Source organism: Mus musculus, chromosome 11, assembly GCF_000001635.26.
Source record: "Mus musculus strain C57BL/6J chromosome 11, GRCm38.p6 C57BL/6J".
Taxonomy (NCBI): domain Eukaryota; kingdom Metazoa; phylum Chordata; class Mammalia; order Rodentia; family Muridae; genus Mus; species Mus musculus.
In genome coordinates this window covers 70,015,927-70,034,320 of record NC_000077.6, presented here as the reverse complement: position 1 = coordinate 70,034,320, position 18,394 = coordinate 70,015,927, and the positions used below count along the sequence as shown (strand labels likewise).

The 18,394-nt window shown below is 52.0% G+C and overlaps 1 protein-coding gene across 12 annotated transcripts in view; it reads right to left on the bottom strand.

The window, feature by feature from the left end:
• Nucleotides 1-17,118, bottom strand: part of Dlg4 (discs large MAGUK scaffold protein 4) — a 28,333-nt gene extending 11,215 nt beyond the window's left edge. The window contains exons 1-10 of one of the 12 annotated variants that reach the window (NM_001370675.1): nt 17,088-17,118; nt 16,801-16,899; nt 16,495-16,535; nt 7,333-7,398; nt 3,869-3,922; nt 3,667-3,717; nt 3,330-3,454; nt 3,063-3,232; nt 2,830-2,966; nt 2,532-2,676 (exon numbers count right to left, since the gene is read on the bottom strand). In NM_001370675.1, the coding sequence (NP_001357604.1) occupies nt 2,532-2,676; nt 2,830-2,966; nt 3,063-3,232; nt 3,330-3,454; nt 3,667-3,717; nt 3,869-3,922; nt 7,333-7,398; nt 16,495-16,535; nt 16,801-16,899; nt 17,088-17,106 (907 nt within the window). In that variant the 5' untranslated portion in view covers nt 17,107-17,118. Of the gene's footprint in view, nt 1-2,531; nt 2,677-2,829; nt 2,967-3,062; nt 3,233-3,329; nt 3,455-3,666; nt 3,727-3,864; nt 3,923-4,445; nt 4,494-7,233; nt 7,399-10,197; nt 10,340-15,371; nt 15,867-16,494; nt 16,536-16,800; nt 16,900-17,087 lie in introns of those variants that run through there. The other 11 variants (XM_006532144.2, NM_007864.3, NM_001109752.1 and 8 more) reach the window with 11 other exon arrangements.
• Nucleotides 17,119-18,394: the final 1,276 nt, after the last annotated feature.

Here is an 18,394-nt window from a genome sequence, read left to right as displayed (position 1 = left end):
GACTGTTCTTCCGAAGGTCCAGAGTTCAAATCCCAGCAACCACATGGTGGCTCACAACCATCTGTAACAAGATCTGACTCCCTCTTCTGGAGTGTGTGAAGACAGCTACAGTGTACTTACAATAAACAAATAAATAAATCTTTAAAAAAAAAAAGAAAAACCAGGAAAAAAAAAAAGCCTTACAAAAGAGGAAGGAAGGGGAAAAGTTTGGCTGGGTATGGCAGCACGGCCTGAAATCCCAGCATAACTGTGTCTCAATAAAAGGTGTACACCTTTGATCCGGCACTGGGAGGGGGTGGGGCTGAGACAGATGAATCTGAGTTCAAGGCCCAGCCTGGTCTACATAGTTCCAGGACAGCCAGAGCTGACTTGTAAGACCTTGTCTTGGAAAAACATAAGAAAACAAAACAAGACAAGTAACGGGGTGGGTTAAGGTGCTTGCTACCAAGTCTAATGACCTGGTGCGAACCCCAAGACCCACATGGTAGACGAGAGAACAGACCTTCACCAGTTGTCTGTGACCTGCACACACACCATGGCACCGTCCATATCCACACAAATACAAATAAATAAATAAGCCCCCTTTTGTTCTAATTAAAAAAAAAAAAAAAAGAATTGGTATAATAGGGCCAGGCATGATGATAAACATCTTTAATCCCAGCACTTGGGAAGCTGAGTTCGAAGCCACCCTGGGTTGAAACAACAACAAAAAGATACCTATAAATAAAACCAAGCATGGTGACACACACCTGTAATCCCAGCACTCAGGAGGCTAACACAAGTGAACTAGCACAAGTTCAAAGCCTGCCTGGCCTACATAGGGAATAGCTGGGGCTACACAGAAAAGCCCTGTCCAAAAAAAAAGGAGGGGCGGGAGGAAATGAAGCCCTCTGAGGATTCTTTCTCACTTTCCATAATAAAATCTATGTTCCCTCTACTAAGAGGAAGGCTGGGGGAGAAAGTATTCAGGGTTGTGAGGCCTGTGGGTGTCATTCAGTGGTGAGCACTCATTCAACATGCACGAGGTCCTGGGTTCCACTCCTGTCGCCATTTCAAGAAAAAAATATATATAAGTAACTTGTTTGTTTGTTTGTCTGTTTGTGTTTTTCAAGACAGGGTTTCTCTATATGTCCCTGGATGTCCTGGAACTCACTCTGTAGACCAGGCTGGCCTCGAACTCATAGGGGTCCATCAGTCTCTGCCTCCTGAGTGCTGGGATTCAAGGTGTGCACCACCACGCCTGGCTACGTATTTTTTTTCTGATTATTGGAAATTCCGGGAATAATATTCTTCTGGGAAGAGAGAGCAGCACTAACATGGAGAAGGCGCTGGATGGCAATGAGGGGTAACCTCAGGAAGAGGCCTCCTTGCCTAACTCCTGGAGTATCAGACACACTGCTGGGATTTACTTGTGGGGAAGGTCTGCTACTGGTGGCTAGTGTCATGAAACCTCTGCTCCTGGGTTTACTGAAGGCTGTCATTTGAAAACAGATGTTGAGTATCAATTGCCTCTCACATCTACACCTGATCTTCCTTCTCTCTCTCTCTCTCTTTTTTTTTTTTTTTTTTTTTTTTTGACAGGTTCTCCTCTCACTGTGTAGCTCAGGCTAGCCTGGAACATCCAATCCTCCTGCCTCTGGCTCCAGAATGCTGGGATTAGAGATGTGAGCCACCACAACCTTCCTTCTCACTTCTTAATATATTGAATCATCTCAAGAGGTTTTCAGTTTTGGTGTTCCTCAAACAAACCTTATTCTGTGACAGTGTTTTCCTCGTACTGAGCTGCCGTGTGTGGGTACCTAACTGGGGTGTTCTAAACGTAAGCCTGTCTGTTCCAGGAGACAGCTGGCCTCTGTGCTCCTTCTTATACAATGTTTTCACAACCATGTCAATTGTCCTTATAAAGGTGAAGCTTTTGTCCTCTCATCCTTTTCCCCCCATTTTCTCAGAGTCTCAAGTAGCCCAGGCTGGCCTCAAACTTGCTATGTAGCCCAGGATAGACCTGAACTCCCGACCTTCCTGCCTCTACCTTCCGAGTTCTAGAAAAGCAGGTTTATCCCATCACATCCAGTTCTTTTCCGACAATTGCTGGGGTTGGGGGTGGGGGAAGGTAGAGAGACAAGGTTTTTCCCTATGTAGCCCTGGCTGTCCTGGAACTGGTTTTGTAGATCAGGCTAGCCTCAGGCTCAAGAGATCTGCCTGCCTCTGCCTCTCCAGTGCTGGAGTTAAAGGCATGTGCCACCACTGCCCGGCTCAATTACTACACTTTTAAAGAATGTGAGAATTATCGTATACTTGAGGATTTGATCGGAACCATAAAGCCACGTGAGCCTGTGTCCCAGGGACAGAAGATCAGTGATCCTTTCTACTGCTTCTCCAGGATCGATTTTCCACCTTCTCCCCAACCACCACAAGGGTCAGAAGTGACAGTCATTCCATGGAAATAGGCCCGAGGTGCTGTCATGGGACTGCAGGTCTTAGGAATTACTAGGGTGGGTCAGGAGGAGCTTTGAGGTTTGGAGGGCTCTCACAGGTTGTGATGTCTGGGGGAGCATAGCTGTCACTCAGGTAGGCATTGCTGGGCTTGGCCACCTTTAGGTACACAACGTCATATGTGTTCTTCAGGGCTGCCACGGCGTCCTCATGCATGACATCCTCTAGCCCCACACTGTTGACCTGGGGGGGAGGGGAGGGGTCAAGGGAAGCAAAGCTTAGACAGAGCCAGAGATGGACCTTGGCAGACAGGCACGGTCACGGTCATGCGGTGAGGGTCCCAGGCCTACAAAGGGAGCCCTGAGTCTGGGCCATACCCCTGGTTGAGGTCCTCACCGCCAGGATCTTGTCTCCGATCTGCAACCTGCCATCCTTGTGGGCAGCGCCTCCTTCGATGATCTTGGTTACGTAGATGCTATTATCTCCAGGGATGTGCTGGTTCCCAACGCCCCCTGCGATGCTGAAGCCAAGTCCTGGATGGGAGGGAGAGGAGAGATGGCTGTCACGGGCCTGGGGAGCGGGCCCTGGAGGTGGGGAGACGAGACGTGGGGTGATTGAACGAGTACTACCTTTAGGCCCTTTGATAAGCTTGATCTCTATGATCTTCTCAGCTGGGGGTTTCCGGCGCATGACGTAGAGGCGAACGATGGAACCCGCCTCTTTGAGGGCCTCCACTGCAGCTGAATGGGTCACCTCCCGGACATCCACTTCATTGACAAACAGGATGCTGTCGTTGACCCTGGGAACAGCAGCGTGGGCCTGAGCCGGGAGCTTCCCACTGCCCAGCCCTCCCTTTCCAGGGTACCAGTTCTCTCAATGCCGTCTTCTCTCCCCACCTGAGGCGGCCATCCTGGGCTGCAGCCCCACCAGGAATGATCTTGGTGATAAAGATGGATGGGTCGTCACCGATGTGTGGGTTGTCGGTGCCACCTGCGATGCTGAAGCCCAGACCTGAGTTACCCTGGGGAAAAAAAGAGGGTAAGAAGGTCAGGTCCCCTTACCGCCTAATTCCGTCAAAGGGAAACGGGAATGAGACAGGTTCGAGAAGTGCGACTAGAACGCACACGGACAGTTAAGAGTCTGGACATCTAGGAAACACAGGCACAAAAAGAGAAACACCAGTCCGGGCCAAGGGACCTGAGGGTGGCTTGGGGGAGGGGGGCTGGCACTCACCCTTTCCAATGTGATCTCCTCATACTCCATCTCCCCCTCTGTTCCGTTCACCTGCAACTCCAGCACGGGGCAGAAACACAAGAACAGTAAGACAAGCATTCTGACCAGAGACCGTGCCCCTCCCTCCCCACATAGGGATTCACTCCCTCCGCCTCTCAGACCCTACTGCTATGGCCCCAGTGCCAAAATCTAAACAACTCACATATCCTGGGGCTTCTAGGGTGTCCGTGTTGACAATCACAGGGGGAGAATTGGCCTGTGAGAGGAGACAGAAGACAAAAGGCTGCCTCAGTCTGGACTCCAAAGGGAGTCTGTACCAAAGGTGGGTCCTACCAATCTGGATCCCCTTTTTAGCTACGTAGTCAAACCCACTCTGCCACCTGCAGAGCAACTCAAGGGCCCAACCTCAGTCTACATCACACAAACATGCATGCTCGAGTACACACACACACACACACACACACACACACACAGAGACAACTTTGCCCACCCCAGGCCCCTGTATGTTTAAGGAGGTATAAGAAAAGGGAAGAGAGAGACAGCCAGACGGAGAGGGGAACAGCAGATGGTAAAGAGTGGGAAAGGGGGGGGCATGCTGGGGGGGGATGCTTCTCACCGGATGTAACACTACAGGGTGTTACATGCATTACGTGCTACGCATTACACCCCAGAGTTCAGGCCCACTAGCCCTGCTCTCCCCTTTGTGGCCCTTTTCCTGTCTCTATATCTTCACAATCATCCAAATATCTTGATAACCCTTCCCCAAATTTGTCCCTCACCTTGGCATACATTTGCTCTAAATCTTGCGCCATGAGAATCCGGGGTTTCCCCAGCTTCTGGTCCCTCCCTCTCTCTCACCCACCCGCCATCCAATCCACCCCTTCCTCCAGGGACCAGGTTGCCTAGCAACAGTATCTAAGACCAGCCAAGACCTGGGGAGACCCACCTCCAGGAGGCCTGGTAGTCAGGACAACGGGTGGGGGCGTGGCCTAGGGTTCGACAGACTCCCTAGAGCAAAGGACTCGATGAGTCCCATCTCTCAGGCTCTAGACCCGCCTACCGCTAGCCAGCCCATGAGGCCAGGAGGATTCTATTCGTGGGCGTGGGCGCAGTGCATCCTGAATAAACCTGCCTTCCTCTCTGCTTGGAGCCCCTCACCCTATGCAGTGCAAAGAACATCAGGAAGGAGGAATGTAAAAAGCATCCAGAACCTAGCCTGCTCCTCTACTGCCTCCCCTCCTCCCTGCCCCCATGTCATTAAGGAAAGGGTTAAAGCGAGGCGTGCCCTGGTCCCTGACGTCAGTGGCCTCAACGCAGCCCAGCCTGGTCTCTAGCTAAACTGCAGGGCGGGGCCAGCTTTAGAATTGTCCTAGGGGCTTCCCCAATTGCCAGGGCAACCGAAGCCACGTCTCTATGGCAATGAGGTGAGGCTGCCAAGAGACTCCTTCCGGGGGTCCCCAATCTATTTCCTCCTTAGACAAATATTTGAAACCGACCAAGCGTGAGGATTCCCAGTCCCTTCCTAGGTTCTCCCTCTCCTACCAAGGTCTCTCTTCTCTCTTACTGCTATTTCTCAAGCCCAGAAACTCCCAGCCATTTCAGGCCCCATAATAGATTCCATACCCATGAATCAACTGTCATTTTCTCCTCCAAGGAAGCGCTGTTGTCTAGCCAATAGTCACTGGCTGCTGAAGTCATCCACAATCTCACCCTCCGTGGCACACAGCCTCCGACCCTCCTTATCCTACAACCTCTCTCCACACCCCGCCAGTCCCTCCCTAACTAGTCTTTGTCTCTCCTCTCACCCCACACCCTCCCTGGATCCTTGTCCTCAGCCTTCAGTTTTCCAAAATCTCCCAACCCCGACGCCATTCTCCACCCCTTCCCTGTCTCCGTACCAGCCTTCAGCTCTGTCCCTCCCACCCCCAGCATCTCCTATCCTCACCTGCCACCTCTCTAAAGAAAGAGCCTCGTTCTTCTTTACCTCATCCTGGACCCCTTAAAGGTCTATCCCCCAGTCTCAGTCCTCCACCTTCAACCCACTCCCCGTTTTCTGTGGATATTGGGGCATCTCCCATCCCTTGGCGGAAGCCCTGACCTGAGGCTTCCTCTGGCACTCTTCCAGACACTCCTTGAACTCTGATACCACACTCCCCAGCACTGTAGTACCACTACCCCTCAAGAGCCTCGTTCCCCTCCCGACCCAAGACATAATGGCCCCATCTTGCAAAGACATCTGGAATCTTCTTTAACTTCCTGAGGCCGGGAGTTTGCACGCAAATATTCTCCATGGCTCCCAGCCCCTGCACTTCATTTTCCTTGGTCTCAAGCAGCCCCAATTCCACAATCTGGCCCTCCATGCTACAAGACCCTTGCCCTTCCCACTTTCCTCCAACCCCTCCCTTAGCCAATGTCCTGCCTCATCCCCTGGCTCACAAGCACTGCCCCCCATCTTCTTAGTGAAATATCAGCAACTGGGGTCCCCCTTCCTAGAGCATCCTATGCTTCTGCCCCCCCCACCCCCCAGTATCCTCCTCAGTCTCACAGCTTGTGTCACTGAAAGAAGAGACTGTGAGAAGTTGGGCTAGGAGATAAAAGGCCTCTCCGGAGTAGGGGGGGGGGGGCGGGGAGAGGACCACAGTGCAAGCACAAAGGAGGAGGGGAAAGGGAACAAACAGGTGGGCATATATAATAATGATGCCGGGATGCCAGGAAAAGGTGTGGATGGAGGTGAGGCCCGCAGGAAGCAAAAGGACAAGAGACAAACGGGAAACTGGGAAAGAAACAGGGAGCTGGAGGACAGACAGGGAGGACAGACAGGGAGGACTGACTGACAAAAACCAGAAGAGGATTGATCAGGCCACAGAGGCCTGAGCTGAGGATCAGTGAGAGGGGGAAGGAGATGCATGCGTGGGAGGAAGAGAGAGACAGCATCAAGAACCAGCCAGCCAGCCCCAGCCAGCCAGCGAGGGGGGGGGGTGCACAGGAGGGGAGCAAAGACTGGGGCACAGGAAGAGGCAGAAAGGACCAAGACTTGAAGTCTCAGTCCAGCCAGATGGAAAGAGCTGGAGACTCGGGAACAGGCAGAGCCAGGCCCAGAGGCGGAGGTTGGGGGAGGAGATGGGGAAAGGGACAGGAGCAAATGAGGGCACCAGAAGCTTGGAACAGAGCTCTGGACACAGAAAACTGAAGCGGGCGCTGGGGGTGTGGAGGAATGACGAGCGGCGCCCTGGCATTGGGGGCACTTCTTGGGGGATCCATCCATCCTTTTAACACACCAAACATACGCAAAAGCATACGTTCTGTCTGGCTTTAGGTTCCGAGCCCACTCCCACTTGCCTGGCCTATTTCTCTTCTGCGAGACCAAAGTGTTTCCAGAGTCTAGCCCCATCCCCAATCCAGAAGTATACACCCCCACCCCCATCCCAACCCCAGGAGTCCAAGGCCCTGATGCCAGGCCACCCCATCTTTTCCCCCATATCTCTTGCCCTACCGGCCCTTGGGGGATTGCTGCAGCTCCGAGGCTCCGAGGGCCGCACTGGGGAGGGGGCCGCCAGGGTCTCCTACCTTGAGGGAGGAGAGGTGGGCGTGGCCCACGACCCCGTGGACGGCCTCGAGGTGGGACAAGTTCCTCTCCGCCACGTGCACCAGCTCGGGGGCGTTTACCTGGTTGGGGAGGTGGGCCGGGCTGTGTTCCAGAGGGGGCGTGTCTTCATCTTGGTAGCGGTATTTCTGGGGATGGGGACAGCGTCACTGGGCCAGCCCAGAGAGCCTCTAGCTCCAGGCGCCCGCCCGGACCGCCTCTTTTTCCCAGAGCAGTGCAGTGCGGAAGGCCCTAGGGCCTGACCAACTCCTCCCCCTCCCTCTCCTCCAGCCCATTGGCTCCCCCTCTCTCCACCCTCCCGACAGCCCCCTCTCCAGCCAAGGCCTCAGCACCTCTCATCTCTACCCAAGTCCAGGCTCCATCCTCCAACTTCCGACTCATATCCTATGGCTCTGGCTGTCTACCTCACACCCACATCGTTGTCTTCATACCTTTCCCAAGCAAGCTTTGATCTTCCACTCCATCCTTTTTTAAGAGTTCTAGCAGCTGACCCTTGTACCCTCATGTATCCCCAAGTTCTTTGTTCCAACATCATCCCCTACTCCCACACTCCACCCTACCCTTAGCACCCAGCCTCCCCACTGCAGCCTCTCCCGGATAAGCAACTGGCTCTCCAGCACCTTGCATGCCTGAAACAGGAACCAAAGTCAGGTACTTCAGCTAGAAAGTTCTCATCCCCCAGCAGCCCTTAAGCAGGACAAGGCTAAACCTATCCCACTCTTTCTTCCTTGGCCTCGCTCACTCCCAATTACTCAGCAAAGGGGCCCCAGAAGCTAGCCAGCTAATCCGGATATACTAGACAGGGATGGAATGGGGGAGGAATCGGGAACGGAGGCAGGAAGCTCAGGTGGGAAGCGGGTTGCAGAAATGAGCGTCAGGCCCCCTGATGGAGGACAACAATACAATGCTCAAACTGAATTTCTGGTCTCCCCTGACTTCTGGAGGTAAAGGGCTCAACATGACTCCCAATTAGCCAGCCCCCAGAACAAGAACCTCCCACACCGGCTTAATAGCAACATCAGTAAATAAGATTAACTGGGGGTCAGAGAGAGGCGGCAGCTTTGCCCCTTCCACATCTGCCTCTACTATGCCCTTCTAGGCCCCTCCCCTTCAGAGTTGACCTGGACAGAAGCTGAACTATCCCAACTCCAGACTCCAGAGAAGAAGGGAAAGAGTACCAGATGCAGGTCTCCCAGCCGCTAGTACACACGGGCAGAATTTCCCTCCCAGAGTCTCTGAGAAAGTGAGGGTACCGGCATTTAGGGGGTGACAGCAAAACCGAAAAGGAAGTGTATCGAGGACCACTGATGTCTGATGATTCTGATAACTCTGGGAATCAGGAATCAGGCTGACTGTAGGGTAGGCATATAGTAAGAGAATTAGGGGAGGCATATGGTCCTGTCAACAAAAGACTCAGACCCAGAGACGCCCAGAGTTAAACAGCACCCTGAGCATGATGGTGCACGCCTTTAATCCCAGTGCTTGGGAGGCAGAGGCAAGCAGATCTCTGAGAATTCCAGGCCAGCCTGATCGTATAGAAAGTTCCAGACCAAGTAGGGTTACATATCAAGACGCTGTCTCAATAAATAAAATAAGCAAATAAAAACACTCTTCGTGTTTGAAGAGCTTTAAAGAAGGGAAACAGGACTCACCAAATATGGATCACAGATTTAGAGAACGCTAAACTCAGTGTCAGTAGCATGGGGAAGGAGAATAGAGAGGAGAGAATCCGGCTTGGTAGTATATGCATAAATTTCTCTGTGCTCTGGAAGCAGAGGCAGAGGGCTGAGAAGTTCAAGGTCACCCACGGCTACATATTGAGTTCAGGACCAGCCAGAACCCTATTTTAACCCTCTTCTGCCCCAAAAGAAAAAGAGGAAGGAAGGTAAGGAGAGAACAGGCATAATAGCCCTTCTCGAAGGCTGAGCTGTGGAGGACTAGCAGTTCTGAATGAGCAGGTCCATTCTGACCACCACACAAGCCGAGGGATAAATGCCCCAGACGATAAACGCCAATAGGAGTTGCCCTGAATTCCCTGCAAGATAAATTAAACAGGAGCAAAACTTGCACCTCCCAAGTTTTGGAGACTGGGGAGAACCAGAGCCCAGTGTCCCTTCATGGTCACCCCACTTAACAGGAAACTTCTAAATCCGAGGAACGGCCAGGCGCACTAAAGAAAATGGAGACGCGAAGGGAGACAAGCATTTATTCTAGACAAGAACCAAAGAAGATCTTTTCTTATGGTGATCCCCATATCTCCCTGTTCCATCCTTATGGTGGGGAGGGACTTACATCTGACACTAAAGAAAAAGGCTTTGGAGACTGGGGGATGACGTGTGGGGACTGAGGACCACAGAATGGAGAACCAGAGTTCTCACAATGTAATGGAAGAGTTAAGGCCTATGGTCAGTCCTCGGAACGTTACAGCCCTCAGGACTCTGCAGGGTAGAACAACTCTGACGCTGCAAACACCGGGCTGGGAGGTCGACCCCTCTCAGTCCTGGATTACAAAGCAGCTGAAACCAAACAGGAAGGAGGACACATCTCTAACCCACTGGTATGCAGGGCCCTGACTAGCAGGCACTCTATGCTACTGGGGCAAGTCTGAACCCCCCATATATTAGGATTTGAAACAAGGACAAGACCTGAGGGTGGGTCACAGATGATGGCCCTGTGGTTCCTCCCCGTACCTTCAAAGCCCCAGCTGCACAGAATGACCTGGAACCGGGGCTTGCACCCCAAAAATACAGGGGTGTGGGTTAAAGTGGATAACAAGAGGTACAACCCACTGCGTCTGTTTTCAAGAAGTTGCGACCCAGAGACCCCACGCCAAGCTGAGGGAAGAGCAACAGCACTTGAAGCTCTTGAGATTGAGGGGTTGGGGTGGGGGGGCGGTCTGGGATGGGGAAGCGGGCCAGATCCCGTACCGCGGCACGTACCACGCAGAGACACATGGAGGCGAATCTGTTCCGAGTCGACATGAAGAAGGGGAGGGGGACTAAGGGGAGGGTATGGGTGGGATAGCAAGGGTGCTGGGTTGGGGAGGGGGAGGGGCCGAGGGGGCGGGGGCTGCGGCGGCCGCGGCGACAGGAGGCTGCGGCCAGGGAAAGGGGGGGCGGCGCCTGCGCAGTACGGGAGAGCGTCATGATGGGAGAGAAGGGTGAGGGGAGACCCTCTTGGCTACCAACTTCTTTCGATTCTATTTCCCTACCGTCTTCTACTTCCCAGGGTATACTCCTGTTTCGACCCCTCTACAGATAATGACACTGGGAAAATTAGCATCTTCTCTCTGGTTCTCAGGGACCCCTTATTTCACCTAATTCGCCACCATCCCGGAAACACTGGCCTTCTATTACAAAACCCACTGGGTATCTCATTAGTACTGTACTCCTAGGGTACAGGGGAGGCAGCAGCATTTCTCTGTATCACTTCCGAGAATCACTAGGGATCTCACAAGCCCCCACCCTAAGCCTTTTTACTGTAAACATCCCATAAGGTTCCGAAGCATCTCTGATAGTGTCCCTGCAGCCCATCCCATAACTAGACACTGCTTCTTCAAGTTTAAAGAACCACGGATTTCGATATGCCCTTTAAATCATTCCTTTAGAAGTTTTATCTGTCCCCCCAGTCCACCACTAATGACCTTATCATTAATGTATTACCCTTGGCTAACACGAACGTCCAAACAAAGCCTCTTCAAATTTGTCTGGAGTTTCCTCATCCAAATCACTAAACTGAATGATACACTGGACCTTCTAAGATACCAACCCCCAAAACCTCACCAGAACCCAATTCTGAGTATTATTTAATCTGCCTTAAAGCAAACCTTCCAAATCCCATCGCAGTTTCTTCAAATTTTTCCAAACCCTTGCCCTATATTAAGAAATATTTTTTCTTTTGCTTAAATTTTTATCACCTTTATTTGTGCGTGTGAGCACACAATTGTGTGTGCTATGGTACTCATGGGGAGGTCAGAGAACAATTTTAGGGGGCTGGTTCTCCTTCTATCACATGAGTTACAAGGATGAAACTAAGGCTCTCGGACTTGACAGGAAATGCCTTTACTCACATCTTGACAGCTCCAGTCTCTCTCTCTCTCTCTCTCTCTCTCTCTCTCTCTCTCTCTCTCTCTCTCTCTCTGTGTGTGTCTCTCTCTCTCTCTCTCTCTCTCTCTCTCTCTCTCTCTCTCTCGGAGGCTGGAGTCTCAATGTAACATAGACTGGTCCCAAACTCTTTATGTAGCTGAGGGTGACTTTGAGAAACTCCTAATTCTCCTGCCTCCACTTCCCAACCTCCACCCTCCAAGTTCTGGGATTACTGGCATGAATTTACTATTCTTTACCCCTCAAATTCTTAAATTACTTATTTTCTGGCTAGTCCCTCTACCCCATCCTTTAACATCCTTTCTCTGATTCTGAGCTACATTTTTGTTGGAAGATTTGCTCCCAATATATCTTCTTTCATCCAAAGGTGTAAAGCAAAGCTTCAGGCTAGCCGTGGTGTTGCATGTCATTAGCACTAGGGAGGCAGAGACAGGCTGGTCTCTGTGAGTTCCAGGCAAGCCAGGCCTACAGAGTGAGAACCTGTCTCAAAATAATAATTTCACCAATGATCTGGACTGCAATTTACAGTAACCCACAAATCTTTCAGAATACCCTAAATTGCTCCATATCACTTCAGTCTTCTATCCTTTCCCTAACTCCTGAACTTGCAAACCTCTCTCCCAGAGAATGTTCACCCCTCTCATGAGGGTTCTCCCCAAATCAGCTGTCTACAGAACATAAAATTCCCACCCAGGGCAAAAGGCGTTAATGGCCTCTATAGCATATCAACCCTGCACTTATCGGCCTCTGTTAGGTAAGCCCCCAAGATAAAACCCCGTCAATGTCCTAGTTTCCTACCTAAATAAAATGCATGGATCCTCAGAAAGAACCAATGCAGAACGGACTTGAACTCATTTTTTTTTTTTTTTTTTTTTTTTTAGTCTAGAAAATACATAGGCCCTGCTTCTCCACCAGTAGGCACTATGGACTATCAAGACCCTCTTTCATCCCTCATTTCCTTTTTCCCTCCATTTTCCGTTTCCCCGTTGCCTGGCAACGCAGCAATCAAGGACTTTGCCGTCGCCTAGCAACTGTCTCCCTGGAACAGAGAGCTGAGGTAGGAGGGTAACTCTGATGAAATCTGAACAGCCCTCCATCTTAGGAAAATTGAGACGTCATATCTCCAACCCACGGATTCTCCTTTCCAAAGACCCCCGCACCCCGCAGTTACTGGGACTACGGCCACACGAACCGGGTCTCCTATCCATACAGGAACCACACCCCGCCCCTCCCGGGTCAGCCCCGCCCTCGACATGGTCTGTCAACCTAGGCCCTCCCCTTTCTGAGGGTTGTTGCCCGCCTCCTCCGATAGAGTAAGCCGACTCCGCCCACTTGCTCCATGAAACCACGCCTCCCTCCGCTTCCCGCCCATTTGCTCCCCCGGCCTCGCCCACACTATCCTTCTGCCACGCCCCTGCCGACCAATGAATGAAGCTATTGGATACATTGCCCCGCCCCCAGTACCTCAGTTTTGCCCAATGAGGACCACCCAGAGGGCTTAACCACTTCGCCTCCAGGGCCCTGGCCAAATGCCCCCTATTTTTCCCCTACTTTTCCCCCCAGCCTCCATTTGTTCTGCTCCGCCCTCCGCCACCCTCGCCCTGCCCTCCAGTCCGCCACGCAACTTCAGTCGTCGCTGGTTACTATGGCAACTGCGGCAGCAGCGCGGGGAGAAGGGGGAGGGACGGGGGCGGAGTGGGAGAAAGCTGCTCAGAGATAGAGATACTGGCAGAGATCTAGGTACCGAATAAGACTCAGTGATAGCTGTAAAGCAGAGTTTCCACAGAGCACAGAGCTGAGCATATATTAAGTATTCAAAAATGTTCCTTAAATTACTGCAGCAATTTATAAATATAGGCAACGAAAGATGGGAGGGCTATCAAACAGACCAGGAGAGCTCGGTGACTACAAAGGCTGAGCACTCCTAATCCCACTCCCCAGCATTTGCGGAGGGCAGAAGCCATGTGCCCCCTGCTGGTTTCTCCTGGGCCACCCTCCACTGGCCTGGATAGAGAGGAACCACAACTCCCAACAGTCCAGTGGACAACCACACGCTACCATTGAAGGATCTAGTACCTCAAGGCCTTATGGGAGTTGGAGTCCCTCCATCCTGAGGCTGACAAGTTTTCTGGCCAATGAATGTGGCAAACCTGGGTCTCCAAACCAGTAAGACCCGAATGCATATGATCCTCTCTACAAGCCTCCTACCTTCAGGGCTGCTCAATCATGTGCTCCATCGAACACACAGGAATTTGGGGCAGAAAAATGAATAAATGCATCCACCCAGAATAGTTAACCAGTGCTGCGGAGCCCCTCACCCTTACTGGATTTCATGTGCTCATGCGTTAGGAGAACCCACATATTCCAATGGGTTTCCTATCTGCACAAAGGTGATGACAAGTTAGGTTGCCAAGGCCAAGGATTAGGCCTAAGGACAAGAGACACAAAGAGCACAGGCAGACACTGACTGAAAGAGGGCCAGAAGAACTGAGGCACAAAAATGTACTGAAAACTACAGGGGATGAGAGAGCCAGCAACCTGGAAGAACGCCCAAAACCCACAGACCAGGAGAAAAACAAGCAGCCCTGTAGATGGGGTGAGGGATACAGAACTAAAGTCTTCAGTCCCCAGTCTCTAATCATGTCCACACGTGCACAATGCATGTGTATACACATGTGTGAGTTTGTGGCAAGGAACATGTGTGTCCTCAGCTTCCTCCCATAAGAAGCTGCAGTTCCCACTAAATATAACCCCCTCCCCAGCCTGTGACTCACACGGACCCCGCCTCCCCCGGCCCCCACTTCCTGTCCCACCCCCCAACCCCCAGCTGCCTGCCACCCGCCCAAGCCTCCCTCCACACACCAGGCATCCAGCTTGCCAGTCCCAGAGTCTGGGAGCAAACGGCCTCAGCTCCTTGGGCTTCCATCCCACTCTTTCCAGGCTCTGATCACAGGGACACCCTTGTACCCGTGTATGGGTTCCAGCCCCCCCAGCCCTGCCCTCTTCCTACACCTTTTTACCCCAGTGGCCTCTTGACCTCACAAGCCTCCTGAGATCCAGGAGTCCTCCCAAGAGTAAGGGTAACATCCCCTGCCCCCCCCCCCCCCCCGCATCTGTTCTTCTGTTCTCTTGACCAGGGCTAGATAAAATGTGGGAGATGGGAATACTGGGCACCTGCCTGGGCTACCCCCAAATTTTGTACCACCCACATGGTCCTCAACTACCTTCTTTCTCTCCTGCTACCCCAAACCTCATCCTTCTTAGGAGATGGCAACCTCAGCTGTTGCAAGCTTCTAGCTCCCAGGGGAGTACCCCACATCCTAATCCCACCTGGTCCATTCTCTCAGGTAAGGCTGTATCAGGCCTCAGGCCTCTGACAACTCCCAGGTCACTCTATTCCACATAATTAAACCCTCAATGTACAATTCCCTCAAAGCAGGAGCATCCCAAACATGTCTAGCACAAGATGTTCTACCACCTGAAGGCCCACCCTTACCTGCTAGTTGACACCGCCATACAAGCCAGACACTCACAACCAGTAACCTTTACCCTCATGCCAAGAGACCCCCCAAAAATTGGTCAGTATCTCAAAATGAGCTTTTTTGCCCAGAAAGGAAGACAACCCTCCCCCCCAGCACACTCACATAGCCCACCTTCCCACATATATGAGCAGAACTCCCATGTGAGGCAGGCAGGCTTCTCCTTAAATAAATTGCCCTCAAAACACTGCTGGTGAACACTAAAGCTCACCAAGCCACCCCAAACACCAGATTCTCCATTTCCTTATAGGTACAAAATGATCACTCCAGGAGGCACCTGTGGCCAAATCCATCCTTTTCTCAGATGTGAACCCCAAAACTAAACTGTGACCCCCTCTAATAGATCTTACTTCTGAGGCTCTCACTCCAGTGCCTGCAGCCCTAGATAAGGCCTACCTAACCCTTCTCCACAAATTCATTACCTACTCCCCCTCCCCACGGCTTCCCCATCATGCTTACCTTGGTTGTCACTATACAGAGACAGTCCATGTTGGGGGGCCTGGCCGCGGCGGCGAGTAGGGGGCTCTGACTTCATTGGAGTTTTGTTCCTCCCCTCGGTGGGTTCTCACCCCTCCCCCCTCCGCACCCCACTTTTGCAGGGGGGGCCAGGATGGGGGGAGGGGTGAGAGGGGAAGGAGAAGGTTGGAGAAGAGAAGGGTAGGGGAGCGTGGAAGGGAGGGGGGACCCTAAAAGGGGCTCCCCAGTGGAGGGGAGGGGGCTTGAGGAGCACACCCCGATTCTCAGGAGGGGTAGGGGCACAGGGGGCTGGCAGCCCCGGAGTTCTGGGGCTGGGGCATGAGCTGGGATGGGGGAGGGGAACTGGATTTCGGGAAGCCCCGGGGTATGCGGGGGTCTTGCCAAACGGCCAGGGGCTAGGGGCCGTGGCGGGGGAGTGGGGTGGGGGGGGTTGGAGATGGCAGCGGCCGATGTAGCCGCGGAGCCGAGGAGGGAAGGGGAGAGAGGAGGAGAGAGGAAGCAGGGGGAGGGAGGGAGGGAGCTAGGAGCCAGAATGGGGGGGGTGCCTTGGCAGTGTTAACTCCTTCACTGCTGGCAGGAACCCGGATAATGGGAAAGGAGCTAGAAGCACAAGCAGAGAGGCCCTACGGCAAACATGGAGACCTGGCTAACCTCGGTGATGACAGCAAAGATGAGGAGGATGGAATTCCTCCTTAGAGGAAAAAAGCCCACAGCTGGGAGGGGAGCATCCCTCCTTGGTTGAGTGCAGGAGGGAGGCCATAGCGTGGGGTAAGGGGTTGAGGGAGGGGCTGGCAGTAGAGAATCTTGGGGACCTAGTTCTCCCCTAGGAGTCACAGGAAGAAGTCTGAAAAGTAATTAAGTATGACCTGGACTTCCTGGTATTGAAATTGGGGCAATGCAAGAAAGGGGAGAAGAAAGGAGAAAGGGCATAGGGCTGGCTGCCCACAGACAGCACTGCTGGTGCCCCAACTCCTCAGTCAGTACTAGGGATCATGTTGCCTGGGCCCCTAAGTCTCAGTTTAGAATTAGAAGAATGTACTCTTGTCCCTCCAGTCCTGCCAGCTCAGGCAGTCAGGAAGCCAGGCACCCACCGTCATCACCTTACCTGACTCTCTGAGATACAAGCCTCATAATAGTCCAGGATGTCTGTCACAGGAACAGAATTAAGTCACCCTCCCAAATCCCGGGGCCCTCTGGCCACCCCTGCTACCCCTGGCTTCTGTGTGTCAAGAGAGGCTCCTCCGGCTAGGATGGATGCTGCTAGGAGGTACAGTGTGATGGCTCTATACAAGCGAGAGCCTGGACTAGATGCTCTGAGTATTTCCAACCAGCCTAGAACCTGTAATGCTTGACCCCATACCACAGGCCAGCCCTGTCCACTGTGGCCCCTCAGAACACCAGCCTTACTCACCCAGCAAGGCCTGGAAGAGATCACTGTGCAGCACTGTGAGGAGGGGAGGTGCCCACCGCAGTAGTGGGGGGGCCAGTAGCCAGAGGGCTGACCTGGGAGCTGGTAAAAAAGCAAGTGACAAAGGATCGAGACCAAGCCACTTACCCACTTAGTCATCTAAGGTTTCCCAGCCTTTGTCTTCTTTTTCCAGACACCATGGATAGATTCAGGAAGAGAAGGAGCCCCTGGGCCCCCATCCCAGATCCAGATCACCCCCTCAAAGACCCGGGTTGGTTTTTTTTTTTCACCTCTTGGTCTCTGGGACATCTCTCTTCTCTCGATTTAATCTCCCTAATCCGCCAAGATTGAAGTTGAGCTGCCTTCAGCCTACGCAGTTGTAGCTAGTAAAGTGGACAATCGGTCTAGATTCCATTCTTCCCCAGGTCACCAGGTAACACTTTGCTCCGCATAGTGTACCTTCCCAAATGCCAGGCATAATTTAGCTGCTTTTCTGTGAGTGGGAAAGAGGATTTTATCTAAGGCAGTCCCAGCAACCCAGAGTTAAGCTCTTTTTCTCCCCAGGCCTGACCATACTGAGAAGGGGTCGGGGGCAGTGACATGGCTCACTGAGTAAAGGAACTCACTGCCAAGCCTGTCATCAGGGACCCACATAAATGTGGAGAGAACTATTGGAAGTTGTCTTCTGATAAGGGCTTATGTGAGTGCACACTCGCATAAGCAGACTTTTAGATGAGGTTCAAGACAGCTCAGCAATCAGAGCATGCGTTGCTCTTAGGCAGAGGACTTGTGTTCAGTCTCCAGTGTCCACATACATGGCAGTGTACAGCTAACTGTATGTAATTCCAGTTGCAGGTGATCTAATGCCTTCTTCTGACCTTGGTGGGATATATATATATATATATATATATATATATATATACACACAAAACACTCATATATATAAAAATTTTAAAATAAACCTTTAAAGCCTAAAAAAAAAAAAAAAAAAGGGAGGGCTGGAGAGATGTCTCAGGGGTTAAAAGCACTGACTGCTCTTCCAGAGGCCCTGAGTTCAATACCCAGCAACCACATTGTGGCTCACAGCCATCTATAATGGGATCCGATGCCCTCTTCTGATGTGTCTGAGGACAGCTACAGTGTACTCACATACATAAATTAAAAAACAAACAAACAAAAAAACTAGCCTGGCAGTGGTGGCGCACACCTTTAATCCCAGTACTTGGGAAGGAGAGGCAGGCAGATTTCTGAGTTCAAGACCAGTCTTGTTTACAGAGTAAGTTCCAGGACAGTCAGGGCTACACAGAGAAACCCTGTCTCAGAAAAACAAACCACCACCAACAACAACAAAAACCATACAACACACACACGATGCATTTTGCTCTTCCAGAGGACCTTAGTTCTGTTCTCAGCAACCACGTCGGGAGACTCACAACTTCCCTCCAGCTCCACAGCTTCTGGTCTCTGTATCTATAGGCACTGCACCCATGTGCACACGCTAATATACAGACACACAGAGACACACATAAAGTTCTTTTTTAAAAAAAAGTATTCATTTCCTAAGACTTATGTATTTGGAGTCTTCACTCTAGCAGGG